Below are 18,896 nucleotides of genomic sequence, written 5' to 3'. Positions count from 1 at the left end.
GTGTCAGGTGCAAACAGTAATTATGGTCGTACTGGCCCTTTAAATCTGAGCTCCGTCGCAACAGAGCCGAGACACAGGAGCGTAAGCGACAGCAGTACAGGGTGAGAGACGAGCCGGGATTCGCATGCAGGTGCGTCTCGCGATGCGCATCCCCGCCCGCTGGAAGTAGAGACAATGCGCTCATGGCCAACATGTGCGGCCAGAGCGCAGGCTGTAACAACTGGCAATTTAGGTGCATTGGCTGGGCTGGATTAGCTAATGCCAGGGGTAGCTTCCCTCTTAATCAAACATCGTACTTAATGTCTCCCATTACATACTGTTTATGTCCTTTCTTTTTTGTGCCGCTTCTTCATTATACATCTTATATTGCTATTGCTAGTACTCGGATTTTATTTCAGTGCATTTTGTTTCTCTTTTTGGTTGGTGAAGGTGGGCCATCAACTTTGCCACTGGACAGGAGAACAGTGCAGATATTGCCTTCCATTTGAATGCTCGGTATGATGGCCGTGACCGTGTTGTCTTTAACTCAAGACAAGGTGATGTTTGGGGAGAAGAGGAAATGAAGAGAGAAATGCCTTTCAAGTCTGGGAAAGTTTTCATGGTCACGTTCGAAGTGACTCGCAACAACTTTCAGGTAAGATGGACACAGGCATTATATTCAAAGTTACATTGTGAGTCACCTGTACATGCACATCTACTTTACCAAATCCCATAGGAAACAGACATTTTTTTTTAATTATTTATTTTAAAGTGCACGTTTTTCCAGGGCACAGTACATAGGGAAATAGGGTTTAAATACATAACTTTTGACAAGAAACAAGTGCAATAAATATGAACTACATACACACACTGGCACAGAAGATCCTGGCAATGAGGGCTTACAATCTGGAAAGGAAGGTTGAATGAGCGAGCAGCGGGAGTAGCATTTGCTCGTATAGCAATACTGTGGCAGCAACTACCTGTCCAATACTATCCCTACAGTGAAGCATGGTGGGGGCAGCATCATACTGTGGAGGGTGTTTTTCAGTAGTTAGGACAGGGAGACTGGCTGGGGTTGAGGAATGGAGCAAAGTACAGAGATATTCCTAATAAAAACCTAATCCAGAGTGCTCTGGACCACAGATTGGGCCAAAGGTTCATCTTTCAACAAGACAATGACCCTAAGCACACAGCCAAGACAACACGAGCGGCAACTCTGTGAATGTCCTTGAGTGGGCCAACCAGAGCCCTGACTTTAACCCACTTGAACATCTCTGGAGAGATCTGAATTTGGTTTCTATTAATGGTTCCCATTCAATCAGACAGAGCACAAGGCTGCAACATAGCAAATTGTAAAAAAAACGAAAGGGTCTGAATTTTTTTTGAATGCATTGTACACATTGATTGATGGTGAAATAGCTATTTTACTACAAATCCTATGTAGACAGCAGCAATGCTGAAACTGAACATGTTATGCCATGGCTCATTGCTGCATCTTCTGTATTATCCAGGTGTTTGCTAATGGTGCTCCATTCTATGAGTTTGCACACCGAATTCCTCTGGACAGAGTGGGCTGGCTGCAGCTGGTGGGAGATATTCAAGTTGAAGAGCTAAGCATTATTGGCAGTGGACCAGCCGTAAAGGGTGTAAGTATCCATGAGGAATGGTAACTGTAGTGTTATGGCAATAGTGTAAGTGCACAGCTCAGAAATATTTACACCACAGAGGAGCTGAATGTCATAGAGTAGTACAGTAGTTATATAGGCATAAATCAGACTTGTAGGGTGTATATACCATAAATACCATTAAGGTCAGTTAGTAGAAAACTCCTTTAATGATCCAGCTTCCTATGTATTCCCATGAAATGGCACTGTAGGGAATTACAATGACCCCCCGACCTACGATGGCCCCGACATACGATCATTTCAACATACAATGGAATGTTGAAGGCAGCATCAACATACGATGCTTTTGTATGTCGGGGCCATCGCATAAACGGCTATCCGGCAGCGCACACTGCTTCAGCTGCCACCGGATAGCCGTTTACGGTGCCCCGTGTGGTCCGCTGACGATCACTTACCTGTCCTCGGGGCTCCAGCACATCCTCTTCGGGATCCCCTCCATCGTCGTCATCACGTCGCTGCGCACGCCGTCCCGTCATCCAATAGGAGCGGCGTGTGTAGCGACGTGATGGCGGCGACGGAGAGCGAGGATGCCGGGGAAGCAGAGGCCTTGCCGGAGCGCCGGGGACAGCGATGGAAGGCGACATCCAAGGCAGCGGTGACAGTCCGGAGCGGCGGGGACAGGGGGAGTACAACTTCGTATACCAGTGGTCTTCAACCTGCGAACCTCCAGATGTTGCAAAACTACAACTCCCAGCATGTCCGGGCATGCTCGCTGTTGTAGTTTTGCAACATCTGGAGGTCCGCAGGTTGTAGACCACTGTCCTATACTTTACATTGCACGGATCCCTCAAAATACGATGGTTTCAACAAACGATGGTCCATTTGGAAGGGATTACCATCATATGTTGAGGGACCACTGTATGAACTTGCTGCTGTGGTTCCTCCATAGATTATTGCTAGTGGCTTGAGGATACCCTGTGATCTGCTTAAAGGGGTACTCTCATGCTAGACATCTTACCCCATATCCAAAGGATAGGGCATAAAGTGTCTGATCGCGGGGGTCCCGCTGCTGTTGCCCCTCCGCAATCTCCGCAGCACCCGGCTTTCTAAATATACAGCAGGTTCCTGTGGCAGTGGTCGTGACGTCACGACCATGCCCCCTCGTGACATCACGGCCATGCCCCCTCCCATAGACATGAATGGAGGGGACGTGCCGTGACGTCACAAGGGGGAGGGGAAATTCCGCCGAAATTTAAAGGGGTACTACCGAGTAAAACTTTTTTTTTTAATCAACTGGTGCCAGAAAGTTAAACAGATTTGTAAATTACTTCTATTAAAAAAATCTTAATCCTTCCAGTACTTTTTAGGGGCTGTATACTACAGAGTAAATGTTTTTCTTTCTGGATTTCTCTTATGTCACGACCACAGTGCTCTTTGCTGACCTCTGCTGTTCATTTTAGGAACTGTTCAGAGCAGGAGAAAATCTCCATAGCAAACATATGCTGCTCTGGACAGTTACTAAAATGGACAGCAGAGGTCATCAGAGAGCACTGTGGTCGTGACATAAGAGAAATCCAGAAACACAACATAACATAAATACACTGGTGTGGTGGATGTAACAATGACATTAGCTAACCCTCAAAACTGATGTAAAATTGAGACATTAGCCAGTATATCCTTATAAGAAGCTTTTGTAATTGCGCATTTGCCCCTGTTTTCTTGCTTATCATGCACAGGCAGGTTTAGGTTAGGTCCCGCATCACTTGAGAAACCTTGGCGTTGGTGTGCGGGCCCAGGTATGTCCTTCATAAAAGGATATACTGGCTAATGTCTCAATTTTACATCAGTTTTGAGGGTTAGCTAATGTCATTGTTACATCCACCACACCAGTGTATTTATGTTCACATCCACACACCCATTCATCGGTTAAGGATGAGATATGTTGGTCCTTGTGGTCGGTTGCAGACATCCTTCATTGTATGCATTTTTTGCTGGGGATTGCCCATAGCAACGGACCACAAGTGCAGGACTTGCGATTCCCTATAAATGTACATCAGCATTTGGGCTCGAGCACTTCCTGACATTTTAGACCACGTTCTTGTTGTGTTTGATAAGAGAAATCCAAAAAGAAAAACATTTCCTCTGTAGTACACAGCCCCTAAAAAGTACTGGAAGGATTAAGATTTTTTTAATATAAGTAATTTACAAATCTGTTTAACTTTCTGGCACCAGTTGATTTAAAAAAAAAGTTTTCCACGTTAGTACTCCTTTAACCTCTTAAGGACCCAGGACGTATGGGTACGTCCTGGGTCCCAGTCCTGCGATATAACACGTGGTCACACAGTGACCCCGGATCATATCGCGGTGGGCCAGGCATCATAGTGAAGCCGGGACCCGCCTCTAATAGCGCGCGGCACTATTAACCCTTTAGCCGCGCGCTCAAAGCTGAGCCGCGCGGCTAAAAATGAAAGTTCCCGGTTAGCTCAGGGAGCTGTTCGGGATCGCCGCGGTATAATCACGGCATTCCGAACAGCTGTAGCACAGGCGGAAGGTCTCTTACCTTCCTTCCTGCAGTCCGATCGCCGATTGAATGCTTCAAGCCTGAGATCCAGGCTTGAGCATTCAATCGCCGAAAACACTGATTGGTCCATTCCTATGGAGATGGATCAATCAGTGTAAAAGATCAGTTAATGCAATGTTATAGCCCCCCCCTATAGGAGCTATAATATTGCATAAGAAAAGTGTAAAAAAAATCATTAACCCTTTCAATTATCTCTTCCCCTAATAAAAGTTTGAATCACCCGGCATTTCCAAGAATAAAAAAAACACAGTGTAAATAAAAATAAACATATGTGGTATCGCTGCGTGCAGAAATGTCCAAATTATAAAAATATACCGCTTTTTAAACCACACGTTCAATGGCGTACGCGCAAAAAAATTCCAAAGTCCAAAATAGCGCATTTTTTATCACTTTTTATACCCCAAAAAGTGAATAAAAAGTCTGATCAGAATAAAAATGAGCCCTCATAGCGAACTGAACACAGAAAATAAAAAAGTTATAGGGGTCAGAAGATGACCATTTTAAACGTATAAATTTTCTTGCATGTAGTTATGATTTTTTTCTGAAGTGATACAAAATCAAACCTATACGTAGGGTATAATTTTAACAGTATGGACCTACAGAATAAAGATAAGGTATCATTTTTGCCAAAAAATGTACTGCGTAAAAACGGAAGCCCCCAAAACTTTCATCAATTTTGTCGCACATTGATTTTTTTTCCCGTTTCACCATAGATTTTTGGGTAAAATGACTAATGTTGTTACAAAGTAGAATTAGTGATGCAAAAAATAAGCCATCATATAGAATTTTAGGTGAAAATTTTAAAGAGTTATGATTTTTTAAAGTTAAGGAGGAAAAATTGAAAATGAAAAAATGGAAAAAGCCCGAGTCCTTAAGGGGTTAATGAACATTGGCCCTAATTTACTAAGCTAAAACCCAATAGTTTTTGTCTGTTTTTTCCAACTTATTTTGGCGCATAGTGTCTGGGATATGTCTCAGACAGTGTGCACCAGGAAAATCCAACTAACCCGACATTGCATTGTGAAAAGCCGAAAAGGGTGCGTGGTCTGCCCAAAAGGGGCATGGTTTCACAACCCGACCTATTTACTATTGAATTCACTGAAAATCCTGTGGATAAATAGCTGGAAATTTCGACCTAGAAATATCTGGTCCGAAAATGTTCCCAACTTGTAAATCTGAATCCCCATAGTAAATAGAGAGAAATCCTGCAAGTCTGTAACAACATTTCACACTAGTAGAAACCCAACACTCTTAGTAAATGAGGGCCATTTTGTTCAATGGGATTCCGCTGTCCCATGCACATATTGGAATTATTATCTCGAAAATTCCATATTTCTTAAAATTTTGCGAAATTGCTGTGAAATCCCATTAAACTCAGTGGTCCTTTGAATTTCGGCAGAACTCTGTTTTGAGAATATAGTTGTGAATATAGTTTTAGGAAAGCAGGGAGTCTTGATGGGACATAATATTCGTATAAACAGTCAGAGCTTTGCTTCTATTCCTTCTCTCACTTGCATGGTATATTAACCATTGTGTATTCATTTCAGGGTCTTGTATTGGCAGCTGCACAGTCCAATCTCCTGGTCAGTATAACTTGGGTTTGCAGGGGACACTCATTAGCAGGGTTACTATTGGTTTCTTTTCACATAGTATTTTTTATTTACTGAAATTTTTTAAGAAAATGAAGTATTTCTCCCAGAAAAGGATTGCAGTAACACATGTTTTGCTATACACATGTTTATTCCCTTTGTGTGTATTGGAACTAAACCAAAAAAGGGAGGGGAAAAAAAGCTTAATGGACATAATGTCACCAAACTCCAAAAATGGGCTGGACAATATTATTGGCACCTTAACTTAATATTTGGTTGCACACCCTTTGGAAAAAATAACTGAAATCAGTCACTTCCTATAACCATCAATAAGCTTCTTACACCTCTCAGCCGGAATATTGGACCACTCTTCCTTAGCAAACTGCTCCAGGTCTCTCTTATTGGAAGGCGCCTTTTCCCAACAGCAATTTTAAGATCTCTCCACAGGTGTTCAATGGGATTTAGATCTGGACTCATTGCTGCCACTTCAGAACTCTCCAGCGCTTTGTTGCCATCCATTTCTTGGGATTTTTGACGTATTGTTGGGGTCACTGTCCTGCTGGAAGACTCAAGATCTTGGACACAAACCCAGCTTTCTGGGCGTACACTGGGCTGTACAGTGTGACCCAAAATCCATTGGTAATCCTCAGATTTCATGATGCTTTGCACACATTCAAGGCACCCAGTGCCAGAGGCAGCAAAACAACCCCAAAACATCACTGACCTCCACCATATTTCACTGTAGGTACTGTGTTCTTTTCTTTGTATACCTCATTCCGTTTTCGGTAAACAGTAGAATGATGTGTTTTACCAAAAAGCTCTTTCTTGGTCTCATCTGTCCACAAGACGATTTTCCCAGAAGGATTTTGGTTACTCAAGTTCATTTTGGCAAAATGTAGTCTTGCTTTTTTATGTCTCTGTGTCAGCAGTGGGTCCTCCTGGGTCTCCTCCATAGTGGGGTCCTCCTGGGTCTCCTGCCATAGCGTTTCATTTCATTTAAATGTTGATGGATAGTTTGTGCTGACACTGATGCTCCCTGACCCTGCAGGACAGCTGAAATATCTTTGGAACTTGTTTGGGGCTGCTTATCCACCATCAGGACTATCCTGCGTTGACACCTTTCATCAATTTTTCTCTTCTGTCCACGCCCAGGGAGATTAGCTACAGTGCCATGGGTTGCAAACTTCTTGATAATGTTGCGCACTGTGGACAAAGGCAAATCTAGATCTCTGGAGGTGGACTGTAACAATTTTGGTTCTCCAGTCCTCACAGTTCTCTTCCCCTCTTTCTGTTGTCCATGCTTAGTGTAGCACACACAGACACACAATGCAAAGACTAAGTGAACTTCTCTCCTTTTTATCTGCTTTCAGTGTGATTTTTATATTGCCAACATCTGTTACTTGTCCCAGGTGAGTTTAAAGGAGCATCTCATGCTTGAAACAATCTTATTTATCCACAATTTTGGAAGGGCGCCAATAATTTTGTCCAGACCATTTTTGGAGTTTGGTGACATTATGTCCAATTTGCTTTTTTTCCTCCCTTTTTTGGTTTAGTTCCAATACACACAAAGGGAATAAACATGTGTATAGCAAAACATGTTACTGCAATCCTTTTCAGTTGAAAACTTGAAAAATTTCTGGTGTGCCAACATTTACGGCCATGACTATATATATATATATATATATATATATATATATATATATATATATAATCATAATCCAATGTACATATGTTAAAAAATGGAGCAGAAGATGTGAGCCTAATACACACTGAATATGAGGAGGCATGTGTTTATAGAGTTCTCATGTCTCCCTTTCCCTATTTTCATGCAGCCTATGTTGGGACCTCCTATTTTAAATGCAGTAAGTACCTACTTCTTCTTATTATAACAATTTTTATTCACACAATTTTAAAAGTTCAGTATTATTCTTACCATTGATTTACCTTATAAATATTTACAGCCAGTTCCATTTTCGACAAGCATCAGAGGCGGGTTTATCCCGAAACGCACCGTGGTTGTGAAAGGAATTCTAAAATCAAGAGCCAAAACGTGAGTAGCAATGCTTTGTATAGCCCTGTGAGTAAATCCATGTTTCACAACTAATAATGATTAAATATTAGTTATTCAATACACACAAAACCGCTCATGCAAAACTGTGCAGCCATTGGCTACTTGATGTGATGATTTGTCTGTATGCCAGTGTTTCCCAACCAGGGTACCTCTAGTTGTTGCAAAACTACAACTCCCAGCATGCCCGGACAGCCTTCGGCTGTCCGGGCATGCTGGGAGTTGTAGTTTTGCAACAGCTGGAGGCACCCTGGATGGGAAACACTGCCGTATGCACTCTTAAAGGGGCATGCTGGGAGTTTTAGTTATTTCAACAGCTGGAGGCTCCCTTGTTGGGAAACACTGCAGTATGCACTCCTAAAGGGGCATGCTGGGAGTTGTAGTTTTGCAACAGCTGGAGGCACCCTGGTTGGGAAACACTGCCGTATGCACTCTTAAAGGGGCATGCTGGGAGTTGTAGTTATTTCAACAGCTGGAGGCAACCTGATTGGGAAACACTGCCATATGCACTCTTAAAGAGGCATGCTGGGAGTTGTAGTTTTTCAACAGCTGGAGGCTCCCTGGTTGGGAAACACTGCTTAATGCACTCTTAAAGGGGCATGTTGGGAGTTGTAGTTATGCAACAGCTGGAGGCACCCTGGTTTGGAAACACTGCCGTATGCACTCTTAAAGGGGCATGCTGGGAGTTGTAGTTATTTCAACAGCTGGAGGTACCCTGGTTGGGAAACATTGCCGTATGCACTCTTAAAGGGGCATGCTGGGAGTTGTAGTTTTTCAACAGCTGGAGGCACCCTGGTTGGGAAACACTGCTGTATGCACTCTTAAAGGGGCATGCTGGGAGTTGTAGTTTTGCAACAGCTGAAGGCACCTTGGTTGGGACCCAATCAGCCTATTTTAGCATATATATAACGTTTGACAATGCGTTATATTTGTTAAAATCGTTATCCTCACCATCCCCGGGGGACGTTTTTGCCCCCAGGGATGGTGTAAATATTGAGTCATAAAGTCCCCCCCCCCCCCCCCCCCCGGCCGCCCTGCAAGTAGTCCCTTGGGCGGAGACTTCTACTTACCAGCCCCCGTCGCTCCGGCCATGGTCCTATCCCCTCGTCTTAATTGACGGCTCAGGTCACCGCTCTGCTCCGTCTGCTTAGGGAGCAGAACGATGAAGCAAGCGCCATCAATCAAGTCGAGGGGGCGGGACCACGGCCAGAGCGACGGGTGCTGGTAAGTAGAAGTCCCCGCCCAGGGGACTACTTGCAGGGCGGCCGGGGGGGGGGGGGGACTTTATAACTTAATATCTTCACCATCCCTGGGGGCAAAAACTTCCCCCGGGGATGGTGAGGATAACGATTTTAACATATAGAACGCATTGTCAAACGTTATATATGCTAAAATCTCCTGATTGGTTCCCTTCGAAAACCTCCAGACCACAAACTGATAGAAATAAAATCAGGTCTGTTAGATATTACCAAGGAAGTATCTGAGATTTACTTCTCTCTAAACAAGTCTGCTGTGAGGGGGAAACAGTATGCAGCAGGGGTTAAAGGGGTTATCTAGGAATAGACCAGCAGGGCTAATTTCTTTAAAAAAAAACACTCCCATCTGTCTCCAGGTTGGGTTTGGTTCTGCAGCTCAGCCCCTTTGAAGTGTATGGAGCGGTGTTGTAATACCACACACAACCTGGGGACAGAGACGTGGAGCTGTTTTGGAAAGAAATTGTCTCTGTTTAAATTTTTTTTTAAAAAGCTATAAAACATTTATTAAAGCTATAAGCATGTTTTCTGTTCTAATCCTTGACTTGGTACTTTTTTCTCTAGAGACCTACACCCTTTCAGCGGAACGATGACTAGGCACATGTACTTAAAGGGGTACTCCGGTGAAAAACTTTTTGTTTTAAATCAACTGGTGCCAGATAGTTAAACAGATTTGTAAATTACTTCTATTAAAAAAAATCTTAATCCTTCCAGTACTTATTAGCTGCTGAATACTACAGAGGAAATTATTTTCTTTTTGGAACACAGAGCTCTCTGCTGACATCATGACCACAGTGCTCTCTGCTGACATCTCTGTCCAATTTAGCAACTGTCCAGAGCAGCATAGGCTTTCTATGGGGATTTTCTCCTACTCTGGACAGTTCTTAAAATGGACAGAGATGTCAGCAGAGAGCACTGTGGTCATGATGTCAGCAGAGAGCTTTGTGTTCCAAAAAGAAAACCATTTCCTCTGTAGTATTCAGCAGCTAATAAGTACTGGAAGGATTAAGATTTTTAATAGAAGTAATTTACAAATCTGTTTAACTTTCTGGCACCAGTTGATTAAAAAAATAAATAAAAATAAAATGTTTTCCACGGGAGTACCCCTTTAAAGTGACAGTGGTCAGAATTTCAAAAAAAGGGCTGTGTCCTTAACCCCTTAAGGACCAGGGGTTTTTCCGTTTTTGCACTTTTGTTTTTTCCTCCTTACTTTTAAAAAAATCATAACCCTTTCAATTTTGCACCTAAAAATCCATATGATGGCTTATTTTTTGTGCCACCAATTCTACTTTGTAAGACATCAGTCATTTTACCCAAAAATCTACGGCGAAACAGAAAAAAAAATCATTGTGAGACAAATTTTTTTTTAAACGCCATTTTGTAACTTTTGAGGGCTTCTGTTTCTACGCAGTAAATTTTTTGGTAAAAATGACATATTATCTTTATTCTGTAGGTCCATACGATTAAAATGATAACTACATGCAGGAAAATTTATACGTTTAAAATTGTCATCTTCTGACCCCTATAACTTACTGCGTATGGGGCGGTATGAGGGCAAATTTTTTGCGCCTTGATCTGAAGTTTTTAGCGGTACACTTTTTGTATTGATAGGACTTTTTGATCGCTTTTTATTCATTTTTTCATGATATAAAAAGTGACCAAAAATACACTATTTTGGACTTTGGAATTTTTTGTGCATACGCCATTGACCGTGCAGTTTAATTAACAATATATTTTCATAACTTGGACGTTTCCGCACGCGGCAATACCACATATGGTTATTTTTATTTCCACTGTTTTATTTTTTATTTTTTTATGGGAATAGGGGGGTGATTCAAACTTTTATTAGGGAAGGTGTTAAATGATCTCTATTCACTTTTTTTTTGCAGTGTTATAGCTCCCATAGGGGCCTATAACGCTGCACACACTGATCTTTTACATTGATCACTGGTTTCTCATAGGAAACCAGTGATCAATGATTCTGCCGCTTGACTGCTCATGCCTGGATCTCAGGCACTGAACAGTCATTTGGCGATCGGACACCAGGAGGCAAGGTAGGAGACCCTCCTAGTGTCCCACAGCTGTTCGGGATGCCGTGATTTCGCCGTGGACATCCCGAACAGCCCCCTGATCTAACCGGCAATGTTTTACTTTCACTTTAGATGCGGCGTTAAACACTGCGATCATTGCCGCACGCTTTTAGCCACGCGTCCCGGCCATTGTTAGAGGTCACGTCGTGGCCCCGCGTTATAGAAAGGGAAAGGACTCAGGACGTACCGGTACGTCCTTGGTCCTTAACAGGTTAAGGTGAAAATGAGCCGTGTCCTTAAGGTGTTAAGCCAGTACATGTCCGGGCCTGTCTGAAGTTTGCTAGAGGGCATTTGAATGATCCAAAAGAGGATTGGGAGAATGTCATATGGTCAGATGAAATCAAAGTAGAACTTTTTGGTAAAAACTCAACTCTTGCTTGGAGGAGAAAGAATGCTGAGTTGCATCCAAAGTACGCAAAAAGTTTTCCACGGGAGTACCCCTTTAAAGGGGTCATCCTGGATTCAAAAAACCAGAGCCAGTTTCTTTCAAGAACAGCTCCCTGTTTGTCTCCAGTGTGGTGTGGTTCTGCAGCTCAGTTCCATTGAAGTGAATGGAGGCAAGTTGCAAAACCACACCCAACCTAGAGACAGACAGGGAGCAGTTTTTGAAAGAAATTATCTCTGTTTTTCTATACCTGCATAACCCCTTTAACTGTAGACAGGACTAGGAAAATGGTGGACCACTTGTAGAAGATTTGCCTGACTCTTGCACTCGAAACATATATTTGACTGTCCAGCAAACATTATAACACAAGAGCCACCCGAATTAGGTTTAGTATAGCAGCTGGTAGAGCTGTGCTGGGCCACCACAATTGGTTCTCATTTATAGTGCCCTTTGGACAGAATTGATGTAAAGGGCCATCTGAATGTATCATCGATGGTTTGGGCCCCCATTCCTTTTGTGCTGCGTGCTCCCACTGATCAGCTAATAAATGCTTCTTGTTATCGGACGATTGCTGGGTCTATTATATGGGGCAATTATTGGCCAATAAAGATATATGGAAGAGCTGTGTCTGCTCACTGGTACGTAGTGGGTGAACTGAGTTAAAAACAAAAAAAACAATATTATTTTATTACTGTGTTCAGTGCAATAACAGTATGCTGTAAGCGCCCCCCTAGGGGGGCGCTTACAGCATACTGTTATTGCACTGAACACAGTAATAAAATAATATGGGAAATGGGAAAACCCCTTTAAATTAGGCAAATGTGTATCTTTTTTTTTTTTTTTTTAAGCAAGCAAACCTTCCAAAGTCAAGTATATGGGCTATTCTGAATATTTAGATAGCCACCAATACAGAAAAGGGGAAGAAAGAAAATAGAAAATAATAGAAGGTAAAAGATAAAAGGGGAGCAAAAAAAAAAAAGCTAAACAAAAAAGGTCTAGGGTAAAAAGAAAAAAAGAAAATACATAATTACCTGTGTGTCCCAGCGAAACCACCTCCTAATTCGACCACCAAGGTTCCGTTAAAGGGGTACTCCCGTGGAAAACTGGTGCCAGAAAGTTAAACAGATTTTTAAATCACTTCTATTAAAAAATCTTAATCCTTACAGTACTTTTTAGGGGCTGTATACTAAAGAGAAATCCCAAAAAGAAATGCATTTCCTCTGATGTCATGACCACAGTGCTCTCTGCTGACCTCTGCTGTCCATTTTAGGAACTGTCTAGAGCAGGAGAAAATCCCCATAGCAAACATATGCTGCTCTGGACAGTTCCTAAAATGGACAGCAGAGGTCAGCAGAGAGCACTGTGGTCATGATATCAGAGGAAATGCATTTCTTTTTTGGATTTCTCTTTAGTATACAGCCCATAAAAAGTACTGGATTTTTTAATAGAAGGGATTTACAAATCTGTTTAACTTTCTGGCACCAGCTGATTTAAAAAAAAAAGTTTTCCACGGGAGTACTCCTTTAAGCAGTTTCATAATGGTAACATTTCTATTAGATTTTGAGCTTACTGATAGGAGGAACGCACTAACCTATTTACTATGTCTTTTATGTTTTAACAGCTTTACTATTAATTTTAAAGTTGGTTACAACAATGACATTGCTCTTCACCTGATCCTTCGTCTTAACAAGAAAGCCGTGGTCAGAAACAGCTTCATAAATGGGGCCTGGGGAGAGGAAGAGACCGCCGTGACGAAAAATCCCTTCAAAGAAGGAGAGTACTTTGATGTAAGTCACTGGAAAACAAAAGCTGATGACAGAAAGAAACTAATTCACCCCCCCCCCCCCCCATAATGCTGTGTCTGTGGACAAACTGCTGCAAAGGAAAATCCAACGGCGAGCAGTAGGATTGTGCGTGCCTCTCCTAAAGGGGTACTCCCGTGAAAACCTTTTTTTTATTTTTTTTTATTTTCTTTTTTTTAAATCAACTGGTGCCAGAAAGTTAAACAGATTTGTAAATTACTTCTATTAAAAAATCTTAATCCTTTCAGTACGTATGAGCTTCTGAAGTTAAGGTTGTTCTTTTCTGTCTAAGTCCTCTCTGATGACACCTGTCTCGGGAACCACCCAGTTTAGAAGAGGTTTGCTATGGGGATTTGCTTCTAAACTGGGCATTTCCCGAGACAGGTGTCATCAGAGAGGACTTAGACAGCAGCTCATAAGTACTGAAAGGATTAAGATTTTTTAATAGAAGTAATTTACAAATCTGTTTAACTTTCTGGAGCCAGTCGATATATAAAGTTTTTTTCCTGGATAACCCCTTTTAATCCTTCCAGTACTTATTAGCTGCTGAATACTACAGAGGAAATGGTTATCTTTTTGGAACACAGAGCTCTCTGCTGACATCATGACCACAGTGCTCTCTGCTGACATCTCTGTCCATTTTAAGAACTGTCTAGAGTAGGAGAAAATCCCCATAGCGAACATATGCTGCTCTGGACAGTCCCTAAAATGGACAGAGATGTCAGCAGAGAGCACTGTGGTCATGATGTCAGCAGAGAGCTCTATGTTCCAAAAAGAAAAGAATTTCCTCTGTAGTATTCAGAAGCTAATAAGTACTGGAAGGATTACGATTTTTTAATCGAAGTAATTTACAAATCTGTTTAACTTTCTGGCACCAGTTGATTTAAAAAAAAAAGTTTTCCACAGGTGTACCCCTTTAACTATTATCATAAGGCAGTAGTACACATGAATATACGTGTGCTAGGGCCCTTTTGGTTGGGCTGATTGTTCCCAAATACGAGTGCTTGTTGATCGGCACTCGTTTATAAAGCCTTTGGCTCGGTGATCATGCAGACAGGGCTGCCTTAACAATTGCTGGATCGTTCATTGGCTGTCTCCCATATTACAATGGGAGATGTGCGGCTGAGGAATGAGGATTTCCTGCTAAAACAACACAATTAATCCGGCCGAGCGCTGTGCCTATCACACAAAGCAATATTGGCCTCTTTAGGCCCCATGTAATACTGCTCTTAGTCACCCAAAAATCCCAGGAGGCAAGGAGTGTAGCTAAAAGGTTCATGGGTCCTGATGTACCAGTTTAGCTTGGCAGTAAGTGGACTAATGTCAGAATAATGTAAAGCTTCTCGGTGGTCTATGGCTGTGTAGTCAGTATACTTGGAGGTCTAGGACAGTGAATAGGTCAGTATACCTGGTATTCTAGGGCAACAAAGATGTCAAAGGGGTACTAAGAAGGAAGATATTTTTTTTTTTCAATTCAACCGATGCCAGAAAGGTAAACAGATTTGTAAATTACTTCTATTAAAAATCTTAATCCTTCCCAGTACTTATCAGCTGCTGAATACACCACAGAAAGTTATTATCTTTTTGAATTTCTTTTCCATCTGACCACAGTGCTCTCTGCTGACACCTCTGTCCATGTCAGGAACTGTCCAGAGTAGAAGCAAATCCCCGTAGCAAACCTCTCCTGCTCTGGACAGTTCCTGACATGGACAGAGGTGTCAGCAGAGAGCACTGTGGTCAGACAGAAAATAAATTCAAAAAGAAAAGAACTTCCTGTGAAGCATACAGCAGCTAAGTACTGGAAGGATTAAGATTTTTTTTTATAGATGTAATTTTACAATACTTTCTGGCACCAGTTGATTTAAAAATCCAAAAAAATGTTTTCCCACCGGAGTACCCCTTTAATATCAGAATCCCAGGTGGCCTAGGGCAGAGAATTGGTTAATGCCAGTATATCTTGTGGTATAGAACAGTAGAAGGGTATGTAAGAATTGCTGGTGATTATGGCAGTTAAAGGGATACTCCCCCGGAAATTTTTCTTTTTTTTAACCCCTTAAGGGTTCCGTTTTTGCACTTTAATTTTTTCCTCATCACCTTCTACAGATCATAACGCTTTCAATTTTGCACATAAAATTCCATATTATGGCTTATTTTTTGCGCCACCAATTCTACTTTGCAGGGACATTAGTCATTTTACCCAAAAATCCACGGCTAAAAGGATAAAAAATTCATTGTGCAACAAAATTGAAGAAAATATGTCATTTTGTAACTTTTGGGGACTTCCGTTTCTACGCAGTGCATTTTTCGGTAAAAAGAACACCTAACACCTTATCTTTATTCTGTAGGTCCATACGGTTAGAATGATACCCTACTTATATAGGTTGGATATTGTCGTACTTCGGAAAAAAATCATAACTACATGCAGGAAAATTTATATGTTAAAAATTCTCATCTTCTAACCCCTATAACTTTTTATTTTTCCGCATAAGGGCCGGTATGAGGGCTCATTTTTTTGTGCCGTGTTCTGAAGTTTTTATCGGTACCATTTTTGTATTGATCAGACTTTTAGATCGCTTTTTATTCAAAAATACGCTATTTTGGACATTGGAATTTTTTTGCGCGGACGCAATTGACTGTGCGGTTTAATTAAAGATATCGTTTTATAGTTCGGACATTTCCACACGTGGCGATACCACATAAGTTTATTTTTATTTACACAGTTTTTTTTATGGGAAAAGGGGGGTGATTCAAACTTTTATTAGGGAAGGGGTTAAATGACCTTTGTTAACTTTTTTTTCACTTTTTTTTTGCAGTGTTATAGCTCCCATAGGGACCTATAACACTGCACACACTGATCTCTTATGCTGATCCCTGCAAAGCCATAGCTTTGCATGGATCAGCGAGATAGGGGCTCGATTGCTCAAGCCTGTAGCTCAGGCTTGGAGCAATCAAACCCAGATCGGACGCGGCGGAGACAGGTAAGGGGACCTCCGCTCGCGTCCTAGCTGATTGGGACATTGCGATTTTATTGCGATGTCCCGATCAGCCCGACTGATCAGGACTTTCTGGCACCAGTTGATTTAAAAAAAAAAAAAAAGTTTTCCACTGGATTACCCCTTTACAGGAGAACTACGGGATTGAAAAATGTGTCCCCTATCCTAAGGATCCCCGCGATTTCCCGTACGGGGCCCCGGCTCTCTGATTAGAGAGGGCGTGTTGACCACAGCAAGAAGCAGCGGCCGACACGCCCCCTCCATACACTGCTATGGGAGAGCCGGAAATTGCGGAAGGCAGCGCTTTGGCTCTCCCATAGCAGTAAATGGAGAGCGTGTGTCAGCCGCCGCCTCGTGCGGTAGTCAACACGCGCTCTCTATGCAGAGAGCCGGGGCCTTGTATGGGAGATCGTGGGGGGCCCCAGCGGTCGGACCCCCCGCGATCTGAAACTTATCCCCTATCCTTAGGATAGGAGATAACATTTTCAATCCTGTAGTTCTCCTTTAAATAGACATCAAGACATCCGTGCAATGCAAAGTATAGGAACTGAACTGGACTCAACTGAACTGGATAATCACGGGCATTCCATAGACAATAAATCGAGTGTTGGCCATGCATCTGTGATCCACTGCTTTTACTGCAGGGGACATTTCTCTACTGTTTTGGTCATTAGGGGGGTCCCAGTGGTCAGACCTGCACCATTCAACTAGTTACAGTGGTCCCTCAACATATGATGGTAATTCGTTCCAAACGACCCATCGTTTGTCGAATCCATAGTATGTTGAGGGATCCGTGCAATGTAAAGTATAGGAAGCTATACTCACTTGTCCCCGTCGCTCCGGACCAGGTCCTCACCGCTCCCGATGCTGTCCCAGGCACTCCCGATGCTGTCACGCTGCTCTGGTGTCTTCTTTGCGATCCTCCGGTGTCTTGCGCATCTTCTCCAGGGTCCGGGCCTCGCTTTCTGGTGACGCTATTACGCTGCTGCGCCGGCGCAGCGTGCGTAGTGACGTAATAACGACGCCGGAAAGCGAGGCCCGGACCCTGGAGAAGATGCGCAAGACACGGGAGGATCGCGAAGTGGACCCGGAGCAGCGGGAATAGGTAAGTGAACCTGTCCGGGTTGCTTAAACTGCTATCCGACAGCAGCTTAAGCATGTTGCGCTGTCGGATAGCAGTAAATGCGATGGCCCGACATATAAAAGCATTGTATGTCGATGCTGACATCGACATGCGATGGCCTCTGAGAGGCCATCGTATGTGGATTTGATCATATGTCGGGGCCATCGTAGGTCGGGGGGTTACTGTATATATATATATATATATATATATATTTAATTTTAACTCAGTTCACCCACTACGTACCAGTGAGCAGACACAGCTACTTGCAGACAACAAAAATCGTATCATCTAAAACTATGAATCTGTCAAGGCAAACAGGGAATTTGATACTTTGTATCAGAAAATCATCAGCCTTACCAGGTTCTTCATATATCCAGTTCTGAGAACCTCCACCTTATCTCTGATTTTTGTACGCAGTGTTAATCAATTGTCTCATTTCTTCCAGATTTCTTTCCGCTGTGGAGAGAAGAGTATAAAAGCATATGTGAATGGAACTCACTGCTTCGACTACGCACATCGGCTCTACAATTTTCAGCAAGTGGATAAGTTAGACATAGATGGGGATGCTAACATTGTTTTTGTGTTTATGTAAAGAAGTCTCTGGCTACCATATATAACCCTATGAAGATATCGATGTATCAATGACCTTTCACTAAATGTGTCAACGTCAACATGTCGGCAATAAAAACATCACTTTTATATGTAACCGCAAATCAGTATCTTGTTTCCTTGTCTACAAACATAACAGATACAGAGCGTCCATCCTCCGGCAAAACACCAGTCATTGCTGCACCTCCGGGGCCTCTGGGGCCTCCATATAAATGTTCTCCTAGATTATGGAGACAACTGAGGATTTATGGATACAGGGGTGGGTGATGATAATTAATGTTGAGCACGAATATTCGTAATGCGCACTTCGGGATTTCTCGAATATTTGGAATCTAGCGATATATTTCGTAATGACGAATATTCATTTTTTTTTCACATGCTATATTTTTATGCAAATGTTTATGCAAAATTTTCCATGCAAATTTTCGCATGGAAAAAAAAAGTGAACGAACATGGCGAATATGCGAATTTTGCAAACATAGGACGAATAATGGTCAATATAATTGCGAAATATTGCAAATTCAAATATGGCCGCTGTCGCTCATCACTAATGATAATTTGTGCAATAACTGAGGTTTCATGATCTGGAAGAAGCCAGAATGTTGGACCCCAAGGATCATGACACCCAAACTAAGTCTGAATTTAAGGGTGGGAGATCATCCTTATATAAACTGCTATGGCCCTTAAATAATCTTAAATATCCAGCCTGTCAGTTTCCCATATTTTTAGTTCTACAGATAGGCTACACAAGTCATCATGAGGCTGGCTTGTTGGGGAAGATGAGAAGCAGGCAAACCCC

General features: G+C 42.3%; 1 protein-coding gene and 1 long non-coding RNA gene across 4 annotated transcripts in view; one reads left to right on the top strand and one right to left on the bottom strand.

Annotated features, from left to right (window-relative positions):
* The window catches only part of LOC130290638 (galectin-4-like), a 39,112-nt gene extending 20,919 nt beyond the window's left edge, over positions 1 to 18,193 (top strand). For all 3 annotated transcript variants that reach the window (XM_056538532.1, XM_056538534.1, XM_056538533.1), the window contains exons 3-9: positions 430 to 634; positions 1,491 to 1,625; positions 5,733 to 5,768; positions 7,607 to 7,636; positions 7,736 to 7,824; positions 13,192 to 13,357; positions 17,934 to 18,193. In XM_056538532.1, the coding sequence (XP_056394507.1) occupies positions 430 to 634; positions 1,491 to 1,625; positions 5,733 to 5,768; positions 7,607 to 7,636; positions 7,736 to 7,824; positions 13,192 to 13,357; positions 17,934 to 18,080 (808 nt within the window). In that variant the 3' untranslated portion in view covers positions 18,081 to 18,193. The remainder of the gene's footprint in view (positions 1 to 429; positions 635 to 1,490; positions 1,626 to 5,732; positions 5,769 to 7,606; positions 7,637 to 7,735; positions 7,825 to 13,191; positions 13,358 to 17,933) is intronic.
* On the bottom strand, positions 751 to 18,070 carry LOC130290641 (uncharacterized). The gene is made up of 3 exons (XR_008847649.1): positions 17,846 to 18,070; positions 7,719 to 7,804; positions 751 to 1,562 (listed from the first exon to the last, which is right to left on the bottom strand). It is a non-coding gene; the product is annotated as an uncharacterized LOC130290641 (long non-coding RNA).
* Positions 18,194 to 18,896: the final 703 nt, after the last annotated feature.

Source organism: Hyla sarda, chromosome 9 (assembly GCF_029499605.1).
Source record: "Hyla sarda isolate aHylSar1 chromosome 9, aHylSar1.hap1, whole genome shotgun sequence".
Lineage (NCBI taxonomy): Eukaryota > Metazoa > Chordata > Amphibia > Anura > Hylidae > Hyla > Hyla sarda.
This window is presented reverse-complemented; position numbering and strand designations above follow the sequence as displayed.